The sequence below is a fragment of the Brachyistius frenatus genome, unplaced genomic scaffold (genome assembly GCF_029030835.1).
Source record: "Brachyistius frenatus isolate BFR_SWC_R1_liver_20210118 unplaced genomic scaffold, ASM2903083v1 Contig_59, whole genome shotgun sequence".
Lineage (NCBI taxonomy): Eukaryota > Metazoa > Chordata > Actinopteri > Embiotocidae > Brachyistius > Brachyistius frenatus.
This window is the reverse complement of record NW_027210658.1, coordinates 1,950,623-1,969,392: the sequence shown is the minus strand read 5'-3', so window position 1 is coordinate 1,969,392 and position 18,770 is coordinate 1,950,623. Positions and strand designations below refer to the sequence as shown.

General features: G+C 45.7%; 3 protein-coding genes across 4 annotated transcripts in view; 1 reads left to right on the top strand and 2 right to left on the bottom strand.

The window, feature by feature from the left end:
- The window catches only part of ankrd6b (ankyrin repeat domain 6b), a 37,334-nt gene extending 33,682 nt beyond the window's left edge, over positions 1–3,652 (top strand). Inside the window, exons 14-16 of one of the 2 annotated variants that reach the window (XM_069705844.1) lie at positions 170–283; positions 1,628–1,949; positions 2,168–3,652. In XM_069705844.1, coding sequence (XP_069561945.1) covers positions 170–283; positions 1,628–1,949; positions 2,168–2,754 — 1,023 coding nt within the window. In that variant the 3' untranslated portion in view covers positions 2,755–3,652. Of the gene's footprint in view, positions 1–169; positions 284–1,624; positions 1,950–2,167 lie in introns of both variants that reach the window. The other variant, XM_069705843.1, reaches the window with a different exon arrangement.
- Positions 3,653–3,970: 318 nt separating this feature from the next.
- lyrm2 (LYR motif containing 2) lies at positions 3,971–5,539 on the bottom strand. Its single transcript, XM_069705845.1, has 3 exons — positions 5,438–5,539; positions 4,878–5,018; positions 3,971–4,673 (listed from the first exon to the last, which is right to left on the bottom strand). The coding sequence occupies exons 1-3, from the start codon at positions 5,480–5,482 to the stop codon at positions 4,593–4,595; spliced, it is 267 nt and encodes an 88-aa protein (XP_069561946.1). The 5' UTR covers positions 5,483–5,539; the 3' UTR covers positions 3,971–4,592.
- Positions 5,540–6,633: 1,094 nt separating this feature from the next.
- The window catches only part of mdn1 (midasin AAA ATPase 1), a 74,597-nt gene continuing 62,460 nt past the window's right edge, over positions 6,634–18,770 (bottom strand). The window contains exons 81-102 of the mRNA XM_069705861.1: positions 18,621–18,764; positions 17,168–17,403; positions 16,728–16,889; positions 16,513–16,650; positions 15,366–15,501; positions 15,027–15,202; positions 14,763–14,894; positions 14,346–14,487; positions 13,503–13,798; positions 13,274–13,429; positions 12,494–12,590; positions 12,210–12,413; positions 11,963–12,130; positions 11,702–11,859; positions 10,102–10,191; positions 9,892–10,007; positions 9,616–9,790; positions 9,214–9,287; positions 9,001–9,115; positions 8,309–8,375; positions 7,654–7,796; positions 6,634–7,574 (exon numbers count right to left, since the gene is read on the bottom strand). Coding sequence (XP_069561962.1) covers positions 7,389–7,574; positions 7,654–7,796; positions 8,309–8,375; positions 9,001–9,115; positions 9,214–9,287; positions 9,616–9,790; positions 9,892–10,007; positions 10,102–10,191; positions 11,702–11,859; positions 11,963–12,130; positions 12,210–12,413; positions 12,494–12,590; positions 13,274–13,429; positions 13,503–13,798; positions 14,346–14,487; positions 14,763–14,894; positions 15,027–15,202; positions 15,366–15,501; positions 16,513–16,650; positions 16,728–16,889; positions 17,168–17,403; positions 18,621–18,764 — 3,311 coding nt within the window. The 3' untranslated portion in view covers positions 6,634–7,388. The remainder of the gene's footprint in view (positions 7,575–7,653; positions 7,797–8,308; positions 8,376–9,000; positions 9,116–9,213; positions 9,288–9,615; positions 9,791–9,891; positions 10,008–10,101; positions 10,192–11,701; positions 11,860–11,962; positions 12,131–12,209; positions 12,414–12,493; positions 12,591–13,273; positions 13,430–13,502; positions 13,799–14,345; positions 14,488–14,762; positions 14,895–15,026; positions 15,203–15,365; positions 15,502–16,512; positions 16,651–16,727; positions 16,890–17,167; positions 17,404–18,620; positions 18,765–18,770) is intronic.

The window sequence follows — 18,770 nt, the reverse complement described above, 5'->3', positions numbered from 1 at the left end:
GTGTTGTATTATTCATAATATACTTATACTGTATATACAATATACAGTGTGTAAGAGAGTCTGTATGAATGCAGTGAAACCAGAGGAAACTGAACTGAACAAACCAGACTTCCTTTTATGTTTGTCATCTCTGAGATTTTTTTTTTTTTTTTTTTTTTTTTGCTGTTAGATCCGAGCTATGGATAAGATGACGGTGGAGAGAGTGGCAGCGGAGAAGAGTGAGTGTCTGCAGAGGATTGAGCAGCGAGCGCTGCAGGAGCGTCAGGAGACGGAGAAGACTCAGGTAACACCAGCAGCGTGCTCACCTGTTCAGCTCTCTGCTGTAGAATATACTGAACATCACTGTGACGCCTCGCAGCAGCAGAATCAGCACAAACGTAACTGTGACTGTGTAAGATGTGAGCCATGTTCTCCACACACTGAAGTTTAATCCTGAGAGAACACAGTGGATGCAAGGGCTGGATAGATCTCCTGGATAGATCTCCTGGATAGATCTCAGAGGTATGAGTCCTGCATTGACCTCCACTGTTCATGTCACCGTCATTATCTCCCAGGAGACAATAAACCAAACACGCGCCTCGTTTATTAAACAGTGCAGAGGATTTATAAAACTGCACACCTGCACAGTGTTCCCCTTAGAGATCACAATCCACGTGGAAATGTGCACCTTCAACACACCCACACTCAAACATAAATGGGAAATGCGGAGCACGTTGTGAAGGTTGACACGTACAAAATGATCCATGTGGCTCTGATTGTCTGACACAGAAATGGATGTGAAGCTCCGATTGTTTGGTGGTCACAAACTAAAGAAGAAGTCTCCATTACGCTGAGCTCCGTATTCCTTTAAAAAAAACTACGTCAAACTGTGATCAAAGTCTGAGAAGATATTAAAAGCCGACGCTCTGCAGTTCTCTGATGCTGTTTAATGTGATCTTGGATTTCTACAGAAGATGATGATGATGATCAGTTTGTTGTGTTAACGGGGAGAAAATGACTCATTATATTCAGACTTAGTATTGAGTATAATTTCCAGAACGTGTCACATCCCGACATCGTCCTGTATTTCATCCTCCCTCTGCTCTGAGCTTTGATTTGTTTCGATCATGTACAATTGAACGTAGAATAATTGTAGTTCACGAACACAGTTGCGCTGCTGGTTAGACTGTTAATGATACAGTGGACCCGTATAACATGTGATACGAAGTGAAATGAAATGTGTAAGAGGCTTTGTTATATCAAGATGTCTGCTCCTGCAGCGCTTTCATTTCTACAATCTGGCTTCAAATCACCACCTCGTCTCCAAAGCCTGCGTATGATGGCTCAGAGTTCGCTCACAGCACATTTTCCTGTCATGTTTTTTTTTTTGTAAATAAATCCAGACTTTTGCGTGGGAAGCGGCATCCATCAGGCCCCATGGTGTGGTTATGGTTTTACATAAGGTCCCTGGAGTCTGTCCTGGGAGGATTAACTCAATTTAAAGATCCCATTAGCATGAATCATTAGATATTCTTTTCTTTTCAGCACCAAGTCCAGTGAACCGAGTAAACAAATGAGACCTGATCTAACCACCGTAACGGTCCTTTAATAACAGAACTGTTCTGTGTGGTTTACGTCCTTTAAGCAGGCGTCTCTGGTCAGCGAGCTGAAGAGCTGGTGTCTGTCCAGACTGCAGAACATGGAGGTCCGTCTGACGGGAGAACCCGGCAGCACCAAGCAGGGCTCGTCCTCTGTGGCCGAGGGTCTGAGTGAAGCTGACGGAGCCGGTCTCACCGTGCTACCTGCCGGGCAGGAAAGCAGCTGCCTGGAGATCCACACACTGGAGTCCAGCAAGGAGGAGACCGGCCGGGGGAAGTCCAGCAAGGAGGAGACCGGCTGGGGGGAGCCCAGCGTGGCAGAGGGAGGGTCAGCCAACCACTACTTTGTGGTTCATGTGGAGAGCTCTCCAGGTAAAACTCAACAGATTCACTACACCACAACATTTTCATCCAGTCTTTTCCACATTCAAATTACATTTCTTCATTCGATTATTTCATGCTACTCAATAACAAAGCTGTCAGAGAGGCAGAGGGCTGCGGTGTTGTGGTTCATGACTGGCTCATTACCAGGACGGCTGGTTTCCACCGTGTAATTAAACGTTGACCGACTGCTTCTGAACTCCGAACAGATGGTGATAAGGCTCGTCACGCAGAGGTCACCTCTCCTGCAGCAGCTGGGACCCCGCTGTCATCTGTCCAGGTGGTGCGCCCGAAGGAGCGCCCGGTGATGAGCGCTAACCCCCGGAGGAAGAACCAGGACCTGCAAAACGTCCACCCGGCGGGGGCCAGCGGGGGCCAGCGAGCCAGCAGCCTGTCTCCGGCCGCGGAGCGCCGCTGCAGCGACAGGACTGAAGCTGGTCTCAGAGAGCGGGAGCGAGGCCGCGACAGAGGGAAGCACCATAAGAAGCATTATTCACACGGCAGGGCCAAGTCCAGGGGGGCCGCAGGGGCCCGGACTCTGGAGGTGTTCGGAGGCCAGCCCGGCGGGCCCTCCTTCGCTCAGGAGAAGGACAACATGCACGCCCTGGAGGTCACCCAGTACTTCTTCGAGGCGGTGTCCACGCAGATGGAGCGCTGGTACGAGAGGAAGGTGCAGGAGGCTCGCTGGCAGGCCGACCGGCGGGCCGCGGCCGACAGGGAGGCTCTGATTGACAGGATCTCCTGCCTGGAGGACGAGCTGAGAGTCCTGAGGACTAACAGGCAGGACGAATGCTGACACGCACCTCGTCTGTCACGGCGTAAAACACACGTGGTGTCAGATTTGACCTTCTTTCAGCAGCCACGACAGGAAGACGCAGAAGTGATGCCCCTCCCGGACGAGCATCAATTACATATGTCAAATCAGATCAGAATACACCTTATTCTGGTTTTAGAGAGGCCTAAAAATGTTCCACATTCACGTCTCTGTCCTGCTGGTTGTCACGGTAACCATGGCCAGTTCTTTAGTAAAAGGAGCAGCTGGTGTTGTCAATAAACCTGTAAATGTAAAGCTAGATGTTAGAGATAGGCTATGTTGTTTGTAGGATAGAGACGCTCCATCACACCGAACACGCTCATCACGCCACACTTCTGAATTTAAACCTGCGTAACACAATATTCCATATTTCTGCATAAATATCACCTCAAACAACATTTTTCACACGTCTTTAAAAGTAGATAAAGAAAACCCAGTTAAACAAATGACACTAAAATCCTGCACATCAGCTGAAGAAACTATAATTATCACGAACACATTGCTGCTAACTGATAATCTGAATCAGTACATCAAGTTTACCGGAGACGTGTGTCAGATATTTCACATTAGCAGCTGTACAGATGATTGACAGATGAGCTAAAAAAAAAAAAAACTGAGATAAATCATAAACTAGCAGCAAATCTCTAGATATCAACAGGAAGTGACATCATGCGCTTAAAACCACCCCAAACTTCTATTTTGATCTCATCTATAAACAATTTTTTTTTCCAGCAGCGTTTGTCGGTATGACGTTTTGTGAACAACGAATGAAAAGCAGTGTCTCTGTCGCTGTTCAGTGTTCTTATGATGGTGGATTTATTCATATTAATATTAACTAATGGAAGTGAGGCCTGTAACTGCTGCAAAGTTACGCCTTTTTTTTAAAAAAATAATTAACTGCTAATCGAACAGGTTTTACATCCTGACCAAGTGTATTTGTTTCATTTATTTAATTGTGTAAAATCTGATGACTCAGACATCCTACAGAGTTCACTAACTTTAAAGCGCCACTATATTAATATATGAGACTGTAGCTGAACCGTGTTTGTATGGATGCGGATGGATGACCACTATAATTAAACTTGTTCAGTTGTTTGGAGACTAAAGGGGGGGACCTGAAGCTGCATCTTTGTTTTAGTTTAAGAAAAAAAAATACTTAAAATAATTCCTGAAATGATTTTGACTGCAAAAAGGGAGGACTTTAGTTGACTGTACTTTTATTTGTGTCACACCGACGTGAGAAACGGCTTCGAGTTCTAAAGCTCCGTTAAAGAGCAGCGTGTCCACAGCGAGTTCAAGCTGTTAACTGACTGTAGTGCAGTGAAGTGTTTACATTCCAGTGAAAAGGTGAAGCAGCCTTCAGAAAACGGACTTTAAAAAACAGGAAACGACGACAGTGTCGAACAAACGATCCCAGTGAACAGCTGATCCGACCTGTCGAGGACCACCTGAACATTAAAGGTGAATCCCGTCACATGTTGCATGAAGAAGCTCCGAATTGTGTTGCAGTATTACTGTCTGCTGTTGGTCTTTCATGATTGACGCCAGGAAAGACGTTTTGTATTAAAAAAAAAAAGCTATTTCTAAACGTGTCTGTAGTTTCATGAGTTCATCTTTAATACATATTGTATTTACATGCATGTTGACAGCCTCACAGGATGAGGCCTTCAGGTCGCCGTCATCCCTGCATCCATCCTGGAGTCCAACCAGACATCCGTCACCGCAGGGAGAGCTTTCCCATCTCCATGGTTACCTCAAGAGTCCACACAGACCACATGACGGTGGTCTTTGAAAAACAGTCCACAAACAGTCCACGGCAGTTAACTGCGGGCCAGCGCCAGAGACTTCTGCAGCGCCACCAGGTGGTTGTTGGCTTGTGTCATCATCATGCGTATGGTATCCTGAGGAAACACGGCAGAGGAAAATGACTCCCAACGTTTCCATGATCTCAGAAGTCCAACATTAAGTGAACAACACTGTGGAGGCCAGCAGCACTGAAGCATTAATTAAAAAGCAAACTCCTCCACACCATCAGTTGAACTTGTTGTTATTGCGTCGTACTGGACTTTAACCTGCAGACACCAACACATCCAGACTGTATTCACCTGCTCTGTGGCGTTCTTGTTCCTCTTGAACTCCTCTCTGGCCCAGTCACTCAGGTACTTCCGGTCGGCCTCGGCCGGTACTTGCCGGATGGTCCTCAGCATGGTTCTGTAGATCCCCAGGACCTTCTGCCTCTGGAGAAACTGAGCAAGACGTCACACATTAAGACACAAATGTGTTCTTCTCATAATATATTAAAGTGATGTTTTAAATAACTTGAAGGTCTTTTTTTGTTTAAAGGTGATTCAGCAGTGAGTCCAGTGAAGCCTGGTTCTGACTTCAACTATTCCAGGATCCGCACTGTGCTCGTTGGACCAACAACCCCTGTATGGAAGAGTCTGTGACCAGTTTCTCAAGATTTTTTTTTTTAGAGCAATCATAATTATCCGTATTGTACTTTATAAATTACCCAAATATACATATATGCTCCAATCTGGGGCTGGCCAGCATAGCTATACAGATTAGCTATCAAGCTAAGACCGTTAGCGCTGCGCTGCGCTGCTATCAGCTGGTTCTGGTTTCAGTGATCAATAATGGTTCTTCCGCTGCTGTCTGTGTTTACCTGTTTTAAAGAAAGTGCTGCAGTCGGTAACCTTGAAACTGTCATCTCTGACTGACTGCTGCAACCCAGCCGAAGAGCCTCACAGGCGGATGTTATGGTGACGCGAGAAGCCGTTCAGTGGCTGTTTGTCTCCACCTGGTGGTGGGAGGACTAGGAGGACTCCCCCTGGTGGCGGGAGGACTAGGAGGACTCCCCCCTGGTGGTGGGAGGATAGCGGCTCAGCTGCTGCTTTTACACGTGCAGAATGATCTTTGAAAAGGGTCCAATCCAAATCTATACTCAGACCGGAGCACTAAACCTTCAAGGACGCTGTTCATGAAGGCAGGAAAGGGAATGAAAAAAAGCATAATTGGACACATCTGGAACACCTGGAACACGCTGTGAATCAAATAGGTGTGTTCTGTAGATCCCCAGAACCCTCTGCCTCTGGAGAAACTGAGCACAACATCACACATTAGAAAATATCAGGAAAAAAATGTGTTCTTATCATAATATATTAAAGTGATGTTTAAATAACATAGTGGTTAGTGGAAGAATCGTCTCCCTCCAGACGGACTAAACGCAGAGCACATGACCAACCAAAAAAACACCAGCAATGACACACGAGGGAAAGGAGGGAAAATACACAAGGAAAGACGCTGTCGTCCAAAATGTGATCAAAATGTCAAACTATTGCACGTCCTCCAAAAACTCATATGAATGTCATACCATAGTAGGTCATCCAAAATGTAAAAACATTTTTTTAATACGTCGTATGTCGTACAAAATGTCCAAAAAATGTCAAAGATAATCTGATTTGCATTTTGAAATTGCTTTTAGAAATTGAATGTTGATGCTGTTTTTAATAGCGACTGCTTGTTTAAATAAAGTATGTGTATAACTCACTTGAAGCCACGTCTGTCCTTCTTACTGTTTATCTTACTGTCCGTTTTACTGTCCATCTTACTGTCCACATCTCTGTCCTTCTTGTTGTACTGTCAATGTCTCTGTCCTTCTTACTGTCCATGTGTATGTCCTTCTTACTGTCCACGTCTCTGTCCATCTTACTCTACTGTACACGTCTGTCCTTCTTAGACTGTCTTTGTCCTTCTTACTGTCCACGTCTCTGCGTGGCGTCTCGGGGTTCCCGGGTTCAGGTGGGCGGAGCATCACGTGACCCTCCAGTCGAAGAATGAAGAGGTTAAAACAAGTTCACCTTGTAAACGGTTTATTGTCAGATGGATGCAGTGAACCTGAATATGATCTTACATGTATGTTACATGACTGAACGCACACGTCTCACTGCTTGTCCACATGCTGTCACAGACGCACGGTGTGGATGGGAGATGAACACAGCAGATCAATGGCTCCCGCTGGGGGCTTTTATCAAACCGGACGTGTGAACATTTGAAGATCCCGACAGAGCTGTAACCGCACCTCTGATCCGTTTCCACGGCAGCTGGTTCAGGTGGGAAGTGTTCTCTCCAAGGCACATTTTATATCCTCCAAACATCAATCACAACGTCTTCCTGTTCCCTCCAGACTTCAGGAAGGTGTTTTCTTTGTAGCACACAGCTCAGTCCTGCAGCTCTCTTCACCCGCTGCTGTGTTCATGAAGATGAATGAGTCCATGATCTCTGTAACACCGACTAAAACATCCACACAAACGTGAATCGGGGCTATCGTACACGGGAGGAAGAGGTATTTACTGACATGGGTTCACACGCAGGGACGTCACATTTCTGTTTCCTATTATTTAATCTCAGACGTGCAAGTTAAAGCAATCCTCGTTACATTACAAAAGAAACTGGATCCTGCGGAGGAAGAAAACAGCAGGCTGCTACGAAACTCCTAAAATCTACAGAGAATAAGAAAATAAAGGCACATGTACAGCGGACAGTCTGTCTCTTCTCTGTCAGTCTGTATTCTGAGAGGCGAGCAGCAGATTGGCGTTGTGCAGTTAGATGGCTTCTCATTGGTCAGCTGCCGTGACGAGTTCGAACCACTGCCTGAGGGCGTCGCTCAGCGTCTCCGGCAGGGCGTTGACGTCCCGCAGGATGACGTAGAACGGGAAGGGAAACTCGTCCATGTAGGAGCGGATCTCTGGCAGCTCTCCCGGCCCTTTGAAGATGGGCACCTTGATGTCCAGGATGGAGTCCTGCAGCACAGCAGAAGTTAGTTCATCCTCACATCTGGACATTTAAAAGACAGAGACGGTGTCATTCTGCGCGTCTTACCCGAGAGGTGGGGTTGTCCAGAACCACGAAGATGACGAAGACGTTGGCGCTGCGAGCGGCTTGTGCAGCGGACGTCACTCTGTCCTTCCCCTCCAGGAACAACCCCCGACCGTCGGACACCACCACCAGCAGCTGGGCCGTCTCTGTGAAGACGCCACAGGTCAGACAGGGACACTTAACATCTGGACGACTGTAACAGCTGGACGTTTGTAACAACTAGAATTTTGGAACATCTGGATGTTTGTAACATCTGGACATTTGTAACATCTGGACATTTGTAACAACTAGAATTTTGTAACATCTGGACGTTTGTAACAACTAGAATTTTGTGACATCTGGACGTTTGTAACATCTGGACATTTGTAACAACTAGAATTTTGTAACATCTGGACGTTTGTAACATCTAGAAGTTTGTAACAACTAGAATTTTGTAACATCTGGAAGTTTGTAACCTCTGGACATTTGTAACAATTAGAAGTTTGTAACATCTGGATGTTTTTGTAACATCTGGAAGTCCCAGCAGGGTTTCTATTCATGAGTTTAAAGCTGCAGCGTTGGAGCAGAATTTATAACTTTTACTATCCAGATGTTACTGACTGGTCTACATCTGTCTGACTGACAGTTGACTGACAGTTGATGCAGTGTGAGTGTTTACCTGAGTTCACAGATCCTGGAATCTGCTGACGTGCTGCGAGAAACATTTTTGTTGAAGTCTCCAAAAACTGCAGAGACATGAAGAGAGTCGAACAGGAAACACTTTAAAATCTTCATTACAAGACGGAGCAGAACAAATACTCCACTTCATCCAGCTGTGAACTGTGATCAAGGTTTCAAAGTTCATTCCAGTGAATTTAAGACTTTTTAAGACTTCTCGTCAAACCAGTCAAACTGTACGGAGAGCAAACAGAAGCCTGATGTACAGAAACATATGAAGTTCCAGGATGTTCCTGCTGCGCACAAACAGAGCAAAAACTTCTGTTACATGTGTTCTGTTTTAACAGAAAGCTTTCATCAGGTTTTGGGTCAAACTCTGTAAATGGTCAACAGAAACGTTCAGAAAGTCTACGCCGATGAGGCGATGAGCCGGGTGAGGTGTTCTGATGACATCACATTTCAAGAGGGGCGGAGCTTCACTCTCCAAGACCGAAGAAGAAGGATCTTCAGGTCAGGAGACACCAGCTGGGTTTTCTTTGTGTCACCGTGAATTCGTCCCTCAGAGTCAGACTGTCAACACTGAGTTCCACTGGGACCTTCTGAGGGGAAACATTCACTGTGAACCACCTGAATCATGACGCCATGGCAACAGGCTTCTCCAGCATGACACCAGGTTGGATGGAAGGTTCCTACCTGAGCTATCCTGGTCTTCTTCTGCTGGAACTGACAGAGTCGAAGGATCCGAGCGCCCGACTCGTCGTTGAACTGCTGCTGGAAGGGATGCAGCAGCTGCACCTGCTCACCGAAACTGGACACAGAGGCACACGGCACATGTTAGTTTAATCTACTTACGACATCACAAACTGTACACCATGCTGTGTTAATGTCACGGTGACTCGTTCTCACCTGCACACAGACACCTGTCCGACCTCCAGCAGAGTGAGTGCGTTGATGATCACCGACAGAGACTCGAAGGCCAGCTGCAGCGCACGCAGGAGACACGGGAGCTATTTACTAAACATACTTTGTACATATTCTAAAAATTCTAACTTTATGTTAGTTGGCAGAAAGTGAAAGTGACGTCCTGCACGGCTGGATACAGATGTTTTAGCGGGAAAAAGGTGTGTGCAAAAGTTACAAATCCCAACGTAGTGCCCCCTCCTGGAAAACAAGTTTTAAACATTCTACGCACAGCTTTAGCAAACATATTTTTCTCTTTGAATATTTCTCCCATGTATTCCACAGCTGTCTGAATGTGGGCGTGTCCCAGGAAGCAGCACAGCAGGTGATGTCACAGGGCTCCCTGACCTGTTTGGAGTGGTTGTCCACCATGCTGGACGAGTCGTCCACCGCCAGACAGATCTGGTACTCCCTCTTGCTGGGCTTCGTCCTCCTCAGCCAGATCTTGTCTTTGCGGAACTGACTGGCGATGTAGGGGATGACCTTCCTCATGTTCAGACGCTTCCCGGTGCGGTAGTCTCCTCTGAGGAGGAGCGGGACATAACATGTGACCACACGTTCTTCTAACCACACGGCTGCCCGGTGAACACATGATGGGATGGAGGGCGGGCGGTTCTGACTGACCTGAGCTTGGCGGCCAGCGTCGGCTCCAGGATGAGGCGGAGCTGCTCACACAGCTGCTGGGAGAGAGCCGAGGTCAGCGAGTGGTACTGATGCCACATGGAAGCTGCTGCACTCTCCTGCAACACAGACGAAGAACACAGCATGAGATCCAGGAAGCCGCCATGCTTCACAGCGACCGCCAGACTCTGCTGCTCCTCCTCTCCTCCTCACCTCCTCCTGCGTGCCTGGAGTCAGCTTGTGCCAGGCCTCCAGCTGCAGCTCCATCTCCTTCCTCATCTCCTCCGGGTCTCTCTCCGTTCTCTGCACATCAATATTACATTATGGTGAAGTTTTATGGAAACATTTGTAGGGCGATGGGTTCAGGATATAATGTCACACATGGAACATCGACCACATCTTTCAGTTTTAATTGAGAACTATAGACTGTTTAACACTAAAAGAAGAAAAGAGCCTTCATGTCTTTTAGAGGGTGAAAAGAAAAGGAATGTAAAGGACAAAAAAAAAGAGCTACAAGGGCATTTTTTCATTTACAATGACTAATAAAACGATAGCGTCCAGTGTCCATGTGTGAAAAAGGAGCTGCCAGAAGGTGGAGGTGACATGAGTTGGGAGAGATGACTACAGCCGCCATGCTCCTGCAAGGTTTCAATGTCCTTAAAATAAAACTAAAATACTGAACCACTGACTTAACGCGAGGTTTTCACTGCCTGAAGATGGCAACGATGGAGGCAATTACATTTGGTATCTAAACACAAGGTCACTGGGCAGTTAAACGACAGCTGTGTTGGTCTGAATGTGTGAAAGATATGAATAAAAACCGGCAGCAGGATGGTCGACAGTTACTCACAGTACCGACCTTCATTAACCTTTTGTCAATTGTAATACTTTTAACTCGTCATTAAAACAGAAACTGCTTTATGTAAAAAAAAAATAGATGGATGATTGGACGAGGGATTGACCATTAAAAATGACTTCTTTATATAAATTATAAGCCTTCGTATAAATTAGTCAATATTACTGTAATGACACATTTCAAGACACTTTTACAAAAACATTTTTTTATTAGTTTAAATTGTAGAATAAACTTTATTGTTTGCGGTTGGCAGAAAAATACTTAAATATTATTACCTAAATTAAATTCAATATTTTTGGAAGCCTTTTTTGAGGAAACTATAGATTTGTTTATAACAGGGCGGCACAGTGGTGCAGTGGTTAGCATTGTCGCCTCACAGCAAAAAGGTTCTGGGTTCGAATCCGGTCCTGGGCCTTTCTGTGGGAAGTTTGTGTGTTCTCCCTGTGCTTGTGTGGGTTCTCTCCGGGTGCTCCGGCTTCCTCCCAACATCCAAAAACATGCACCTCAGGTTAATTGGTGGTTCTAGAAATTGCCCTTAGGTGTGAATAAGAGCGTGAATGGTCTTTGTTTCCATCAGTCTCTCTGTGGCCCTGGGAGGGAGGCTGTAGCTCAGTCGGTAGTTCAATCCCCAGCTCCACATGCCCAAGTGTCCTTGAGCAAGACACTGAACCCTAAATTGCTCCCGATGGTGTACCATCTGTATGTTCTAAGTCGCTTTGGATAAAAACGTCAGCTAAATGAAATGTAATAACGTACAAATACTCCGCAATATAAACAGTTACAAGATCTGACATGGAAACTGCTCTCGTGTTGTAACTGACCGACGGATCATAAAAACATGAACTAACATATAAATGTATGTTACTGTCCTCTGATGTTTGGTCATTATGTTTACAGCCAGCAGGACTGGACCTTTAAGCTAACAGAAGTGGAGTCAGCAGGTGCGTGTTGGTGTACCTGCAGGTTTTCCAGCAGCAGCTCAGGAACAGTGTGAATGGTGGATTCAGTGTTTCTCTCTGCTCGCTCTTCCTCTCTGGGCTGCTGCCGGTCCTTCCACCTCTCCTCTTCCTCCTCGTCTCCCGGCCCCTGCACCTCCATCTCTCCACCGTCCACACCTGCAACATAACAGGAAGACGGACAGTCAGGAGATGTCAGAGGTCTGTGTGATGAAAACATGCTCTGTGTGGTTCAAGTCACACTTGGAGAACGTGTGGACACCTTTCTGAGAGAGCTTGGAGGAGTCCAGCTGTTCGGGTTTCAGCTCCTGCACCTCTGCCGCTTGGAGCTGCTCCTCTTGGTCCTCCGTTTCCATGGCGACATCCTTCTGATCGTCCTCTGTGTCCTGCTGAGGCCCCGCCGCTTTCTGCTGGTCTGCGTTGGCGACATCTAAAAAAACACAGAGCGGTGAACGCTGTTAAACGCTGTGAACTGAGACGGTATGTTGCTATGACGACAGATCACTGACCGTATGTCTGCGTGTCATAGTCCGTCTCCCCCTGTTTGATGTGTTCGTACAGCTCGGACTCCGGCCGGCCGTCACTCTGCCGGGTGTCCTCGCTGCGATCCTTGCTGCTCTCCACCGTACGCAGACGCTTGTTGATGTGCTCGTTGTCGTCGCCCGTCGAGCGCTCGTTATCTGCCTGACCGGGTTTCCTCTTGAAGCTCTGAGGTAGGAAACAGAAAACCGATGAGATGGATTCAAACCGGAGACAAACGCAGTCCGACTCGGAGGATGTTGTCATACCTGAGTCCTGCTCTGAGTCTGAGTCTGTGCAGCCATCCTCGCTGTCAGCTTCGACTGGTGGCCCTCTGATTGGCTGGCATCAGCTGATCCGCTGCCGTGCTCCTAAAGAATGATTCATTATATCGGAGTGTCGAGCTTGAAAGTTACACCACAACTCACAACACTCATGGATGTGTTGGCACCCAACCATCAGTGACGTCATCGTTGGTTTGTGATTCCAGTTCAGATTCTGTCCGTCACCATCTTGTTAGTTCGGAGCGGTTTTGAGCAGGAAGTGACCATATTTGGACGAGCTGGGGGAGGAGCCAGCAGTGGATCTGACTGATCTGATTGTTAACCTGAAGATACTATGTCCCGCCCACCGATAGCTGTAACCTGACTGCACCAGAGGCCTGTCAATCAAACAGACACGCCCCCAAAAACGGGTCTTTTTGAATCTTCTTTTCTAATGAATGAGGGATTATTTTCAGATGGACCTCCAGAAAACTAATAAGAAGGAGTGACTTTAGCTAACAACACCGAGATAACTGATGGACACAATATATTCACTTTGGATTTGATGAGAGAAGTTGAATGGGAGTCTATGGAGCTGGAGGCTTTTTGGAGCCGACCTCTAGTGGCACTCGGTGGTATTGCAGCCTAAGACACTTCTGCATGGGCCTCATTTTTCAGACCCTGAAGCTACGAACACTTTTATATCCAGTCTAGTTTTCTGTACAAGTGCTGAATGATGCCCTTCAAAATAAAAGTGTGACCTGCTGAGAGGACAGACAGGTGGTATTCACCTCTTTGGCCTCGTCCTTCTCTGATGCTTCTCCTGCCAGCTCCACCGCCGTGTCACTCTGAACGTTCTGCTCTCCGGTCTGACCATCTGCGTCGTGCTCCTTCCTCTCAGCCGACTCCGGCTGCTCCTCATCCTCGTCTCCTCCTTCCTCCTCCTCCTGTAATCATTAACCAGTGAAACACAGAACAAACCTGTGTTGTTCATGCGCAGTCCTTCATGTACGTCCTCACCTTCGGTTCGTGTCCTTCGTTGTTCGGTATGGTCATGTCCTCGTCTCTTCCTGCCTCTCCGTCTCTCTCTTCCTTGTCCTCCTTTTCTTCATCTTTCTCAGCAGACTCCTCCTCCTCCCCCTCTGCTCCTTCACCTCCTTCCTTCTCCTCAGCTTTCTGCTCCTCCTCGTTTTCCTCTCCTGGCTGGTTCTCCATCTCCTCTGCTCCTCCTCCCTCCTCCTCCTCTTCATTCTTCTGTCCGTCCTCTTTCTCGTCCAGCTCCATGGCTTTGTCCTCTACGTCGAATGGATTCTCCTCTGACAAGATAAAACATTTTATATCTCTGAATATGGAAATGTGAGAAATGAGTTCACCGCTTCAAGTTTCCTCATCACTCTCACATACACTGTAAAAGTTTAAGGTTTAAATTTAAGTGATAAATTAGGCACAAACATGCCGGCAAATTAACAGGAAGTCACATTTATGACTTAAACAATGGATATGGACAAGTGAGAGAAAAAAACTGAAGACTGAATGCATGAAGAAAATATTGACATTATTTCCTTTAATCATGACTCAGCAACAGAAGAGGAGACTCACCATATTTAACACCTGCTGGTTGTTACCACTGTGGTCGTAGTATTTTTTTTCTGATGAATGTGTGTTTTGTCCGGTGTGTGTGTGTTTGTATAAATCACATCTTAATCAGCACAAAGACTTCTAACGTTTTATACACTTTAGATGTTCAGAAGCTTCTGTTGCATCCTAGAGTATATCTTCATCTTCTTAGAAATAAAGATGAGAGCTAGTTTTCATGCAGTGTTTCTGTTTCTGTTTGAAGACGGTGACATCAGCAGGTCTCACCATCACTCTGTTGCTCTCTGTCGTCTCCAGCCTCGTCCTCTTGGTCCAAGTTGAGGTCCTCGGGCAGATCCATGGCTTCAGGCTCGGGTCTCTTGTCCTGCTGACCGTGGTACGGATCCACTTCGTTCTCATCAAACTCCCTCTGAGACACAGGAAGAGAAAAAGATCAGACATGAGCACGCACGCACGTGGTTTCATTATTGTTGCAGGTTAAAGTCAGAACCACTGACTCGGTGTTAAAAGTTGTTTTAGACAGGAACTTGTTGTCCGAGTCCTCCTGACAGTTGTGGACTGATTCGTTTGAGGATGTTTTTATAGTGAAGTTCAACAAAACAGCTGAAGGGTGAAGAGACTTTTAAAAATAAAAAGATAAAAGCGTGTGACATCATCAGCTCTTAATAATAAAAAAAAAATCACCTCATCTCCTTGTTCGTGGATCTTCTCTTTGTCCTCGTCGTCCTTCTGCTCATCTCTGTCCTGGTTCTTCTTGTCTTTGTTCGGGTCTGTTGCCTCAGAGCTGTCGTCTTTGGCAACCAGCTCTGATTCACCCTGAGAGGTCAGAGTTCACAGGAAATAGTGCTTTCAACGATCCATTTAAAATCACTGAATAATAAGACAAGTGACACAAACAATGTAAATGTTCCTCAGGTGTAGTTATGTGTTGTGGGGGTGGGGGGGTACCTGGTCCATGCCCTGACCAGACTCCTCCTCCTTGTCACTCCCTTCCTCCTCCTCCTCATCATCCTCATCGTCGCCCCACATCCTCTCGTCCAGAGTGTCCGTCTGTCCGTCACCCAGGTCCCCCATCTTCTTGTCCAGCTGCTCCTCCTCCTCCTTATCCGACTCTTCATCTTCACCTGCAGATATTCAAAGAGAGAAAAATCCTCTCAGCTGTGATCATTAAAAAAAAATTGACTGTTATAATAACAGAGACATAAATAATAATTGTCTCTAACAACCAAACCAGGCAACAGAAGAGTTCAGCTTGTGAGGATAGCTCCGCCTCCCGGTCAAACCGACCTGCTTCATTTTCCTCCCCATCATGCATCTGTCCATCAAAGTCCTCAGACATCTCGATGGCGTTGTCTTCGGCCTTGATGTTGTCTTTGTCCTGCTGCTCCTCCTTCTCCTGACCCTCCTGGAAGGTGTCCTCCACCTGGACACACGAACACGTATCAGTACTCTCATACTTCACGACTTACACCAGATCACATGTCGAAAAACCAGGCAGCTCAAACAGGATGGAGCTCCGTCACCACGCCGTGAAGATATTTCTGCATCACGCTGCAGCTGCTGCAGTGTTGTCATGGAGCTGATCAGTTCATGGTGATTCAGATGTTTCCAGATTTAAAACTATCCATCTGCGTGAATCGTGTGATTCAGGAGAAGTTGAGAATGAGTGTTCTGTGTTGTCCTTCAGTCTGCTGCCACAGTGTCTTCTTTTAAAACTCAACTACATTCAATTAAATTTGTGTTGCTGCCAAGTAAAACTGGTCTTCAAATAGTTTTATGATTATTATTCCCATTTAATTATAATATAAATACCTTCTTTTCTTATGTTTTCATCATATGTTACATGGTTTTATCTGATCTTGTATGTTTTTGTACCCTCCTGTCTCATATGTTTGGATATCATTGTTTTTGCCACGTTGAGTCTTTGTCTGAGGTAAGAAGTGTGCTCTATAAATAAAGTTAACTTATTATGATGAGTCATAAATATCCATGTTAAATGAAATGTGTGTTTAAAATCCAGAAATGTTCTGCTGCACGGATGATGACACACTGGAGCAGTTATCTAGGCTTAATATTTATCATTTTGTTCAAAAACATCAGGATTTTCTGTTTGTTTAGAATCATTTGAAATGTTTGAAATCTGTGTTTTTACATAATAATATTGTGTTTTAATATTGTCTGAGATGTTCATACTGTTTAAACATGACACAGTAATGAAACTAATCTATTAATTAAGATTTTGGAAATCTGCACTTTTAAAATTAATACAGAATGAACTACTAGCACTTCCTGTTTGCACTGTAACCATGGAAACAGCCAGCAGTCAACAGGACGACTTTACACGATGACTGACAGATGAAGTAGAAGGACCTTTGAATGTTTATTTTGCTTTCACTGGAAACTTTCCCTTACTCCCTTCCTGACCCTCGATCACCTGATCTTCGTTCTCGATCTTGTCACTGACGTCCTTGCAGCCCTCCCCCTCTCCGATGCCTCCGCCCTCGTAGTCGTGAAACTCCGTGGCTCCCTCTCCATCTCCTCCAGACATCAGCTCCTGAGGCAGGCAGAAACCCTGCAGAGAAAACAGAACAATGATTAGGTTGTTCCTGATGACATCACACTGGATTTATGTTGCTGTCATGTCTGTACCTTCTGGGCGAACTCCATGAAGATGCTGGCCAGGACGGACAGCAGTTTCCCGGTGCTCCTGTGAGCTCCCAGCGACACTGAAACGTAGTACCGAACCAGGTCGGAGTAAATCCCCAACAGAGGCTCCAGACGCACCAACATCCTGCACGCCCCGCTCACCTCCTGATCAAACAGCAGAGACAGAACCCAGGCATGAAGAGAGGATCAGGAAATCAAAATACACTCCTTCAACTGAACACTGTGATGTGGCAGAAAAAGATTCTGGTGATGAAGAACAAGGATGCAGCAAAAAATAGAAGTTAAAATAGTGTTGATGTGTCCAGGTGTTGATGTGTCAAGGTGTTGATGTGTTGATGTGTCCAGGTGCTGATGTGTTGATGTGTGCAGGTGTTGATATGTTGATGTGTTCAGGTGTTAATGTGTCCAGGTGTTGATGTTACCTGCAGATGTGGAGACTGACAGGTGTCTCTGTGTGTCTTCAGGCCGTTCAGCAGTTTCTCCAGTCCGGTACTAACGTCTCCCACTCGGAGAGCCTCCACCTCAGCTTCAAGCTCCTCCTCCAGGAGTCGAGTCAGGTGACCGGGCTTCAGCAGGTCCTCCAAGTGCTCCTCCTCCCCCTCCTCTTTCCCTTCCCCCCCCTTCTCCTCCTCCTCTTCCTTATCCTCATCAGCACCTGCTGAAAGAAACAGATAGATGTATCAGCTGTGAAATATTAGGAAACACATTGTCAGTGTATATTTCACATTGGGGCTAAAGATGTGATACAATTTATTCAAATCCTTTTTGTCTTTATTGAACACCATCATTAAACACTCAGTGTTGGTGGAAAAAAGAAGTGAACACTTTGATTTAATAAGCGGGTGAAGCTGAGGTCTTCCTGGCTGGCGTGGATTGGACCTTCAGTTGAAACCTGTAAATGTTGCTCTTAATGTCATAAAACAACATCTTTATTGGGTTATAAAATTATAAAACCTCCTCACGGCGACATCTTCTCTATGTTTGGATGGAAGATGAAGCAGCTAATCAGCGTTAGACAGCTACTTTATTGTTCTGCTTTAAAATGGACCAACATTTAAGTAGTTTGATCCATTGTTTTATACAGCAGCTTTGCAGAAAGTGTAGAATATAATCCTCTAAGAGACATCAGTTTAAAGGTGTGATCAAACTTTAAAGACTCAACGATATGATCAAAGTTTAAATACACTCATTGGGAGTTTATGAAACACTTATTCTTTTATATTAGGCCTCTAAGTCGTGAGGAAAAGGGTTGATTATTCTCTAATCTTGTTTTGTCTGCAAATAAAGTTACATAAAAAATGCATACCGAGATCCTTTTTATTTTATATTCAGTGAAAATATTGTTAAAAAAAAAAAAGTGTGTAAAAAGTCATTTAAATGCTTTGATATGGGCTATGTGGAAGACATCAGTGTTTGAGACTCAGCACGGTGGAGTTTACAAGCAGGTTCAGATAAGAGCCAGAGTGACTGCATGAACTCACGGTGGAAAACCCCCAAGAAAATAATTCAATAGAATCGAATATAACCTAAAACAGAACACCACCAAAGCCATGCTTATCTTTTTGAGTATTAAAGGGATATTTTTAGCCTCACCAGAAAGCATTGATTTGAAAAAAGAAAGTCTAGGGGAATCTAATCAGAGGCGATTTCCATAGAAACCAACTCTCAGATTTGCTGATCTTCTCTTATGGAATAAATCTTGAATTGCTTTGAGCTCAGCCAGTAAGTGGGAGTATTTTCTCTTTTGTCTCAATTTGCCAAGAAACTTTAGCACCTGCTGGATAATAGGTCTTTTTGAAGAATCTGAAGACTACTGGCTGAACTGAAGGTGGTTTTTCAACACGAGACCGGCCCTGCTGGCCGACACCTCCTCACCTCTCTGGACGTCTCCATGCGTCTCTCTCTGCTGCTCCCTCTCTCTCCTCTTCACCAGCATCTGGACAGCACACAGAACCGTGTTGATGTTCACCTCCAGCTCAGAGCTGAACTCAGCGCAGAAGGAAGGCAGCTGGTCTGGAGCTGGAA

What these genes read in the sequence shown, in the direction of transcription:
- lyrm2 (XM_069705845.1), bottom strand. Translation starts at nt 5,482, where the DNA reads ATGACAGTTTCAAGGTTACCGACTGCAGCACTTTCTTTAAAACAG. An exon ending in CAGCACTTTCTTTAAAACAG is followed by an intron (nt 5,019 to 5,437) that starts GTAAACACAGAC and finishes CGTCTTGCTCAG; the next exon opens with TTTCTCCAGAGGCAGAAGGT. An exon ending in ACAAGAACGCCACAGAGCAG is followed by an intron (nt 4,674 to 4,877) that starts GTGAATACAGTC and finishes GTGTTTCCTCAG; the next exon opens with GATACCATACGCATGATGAT.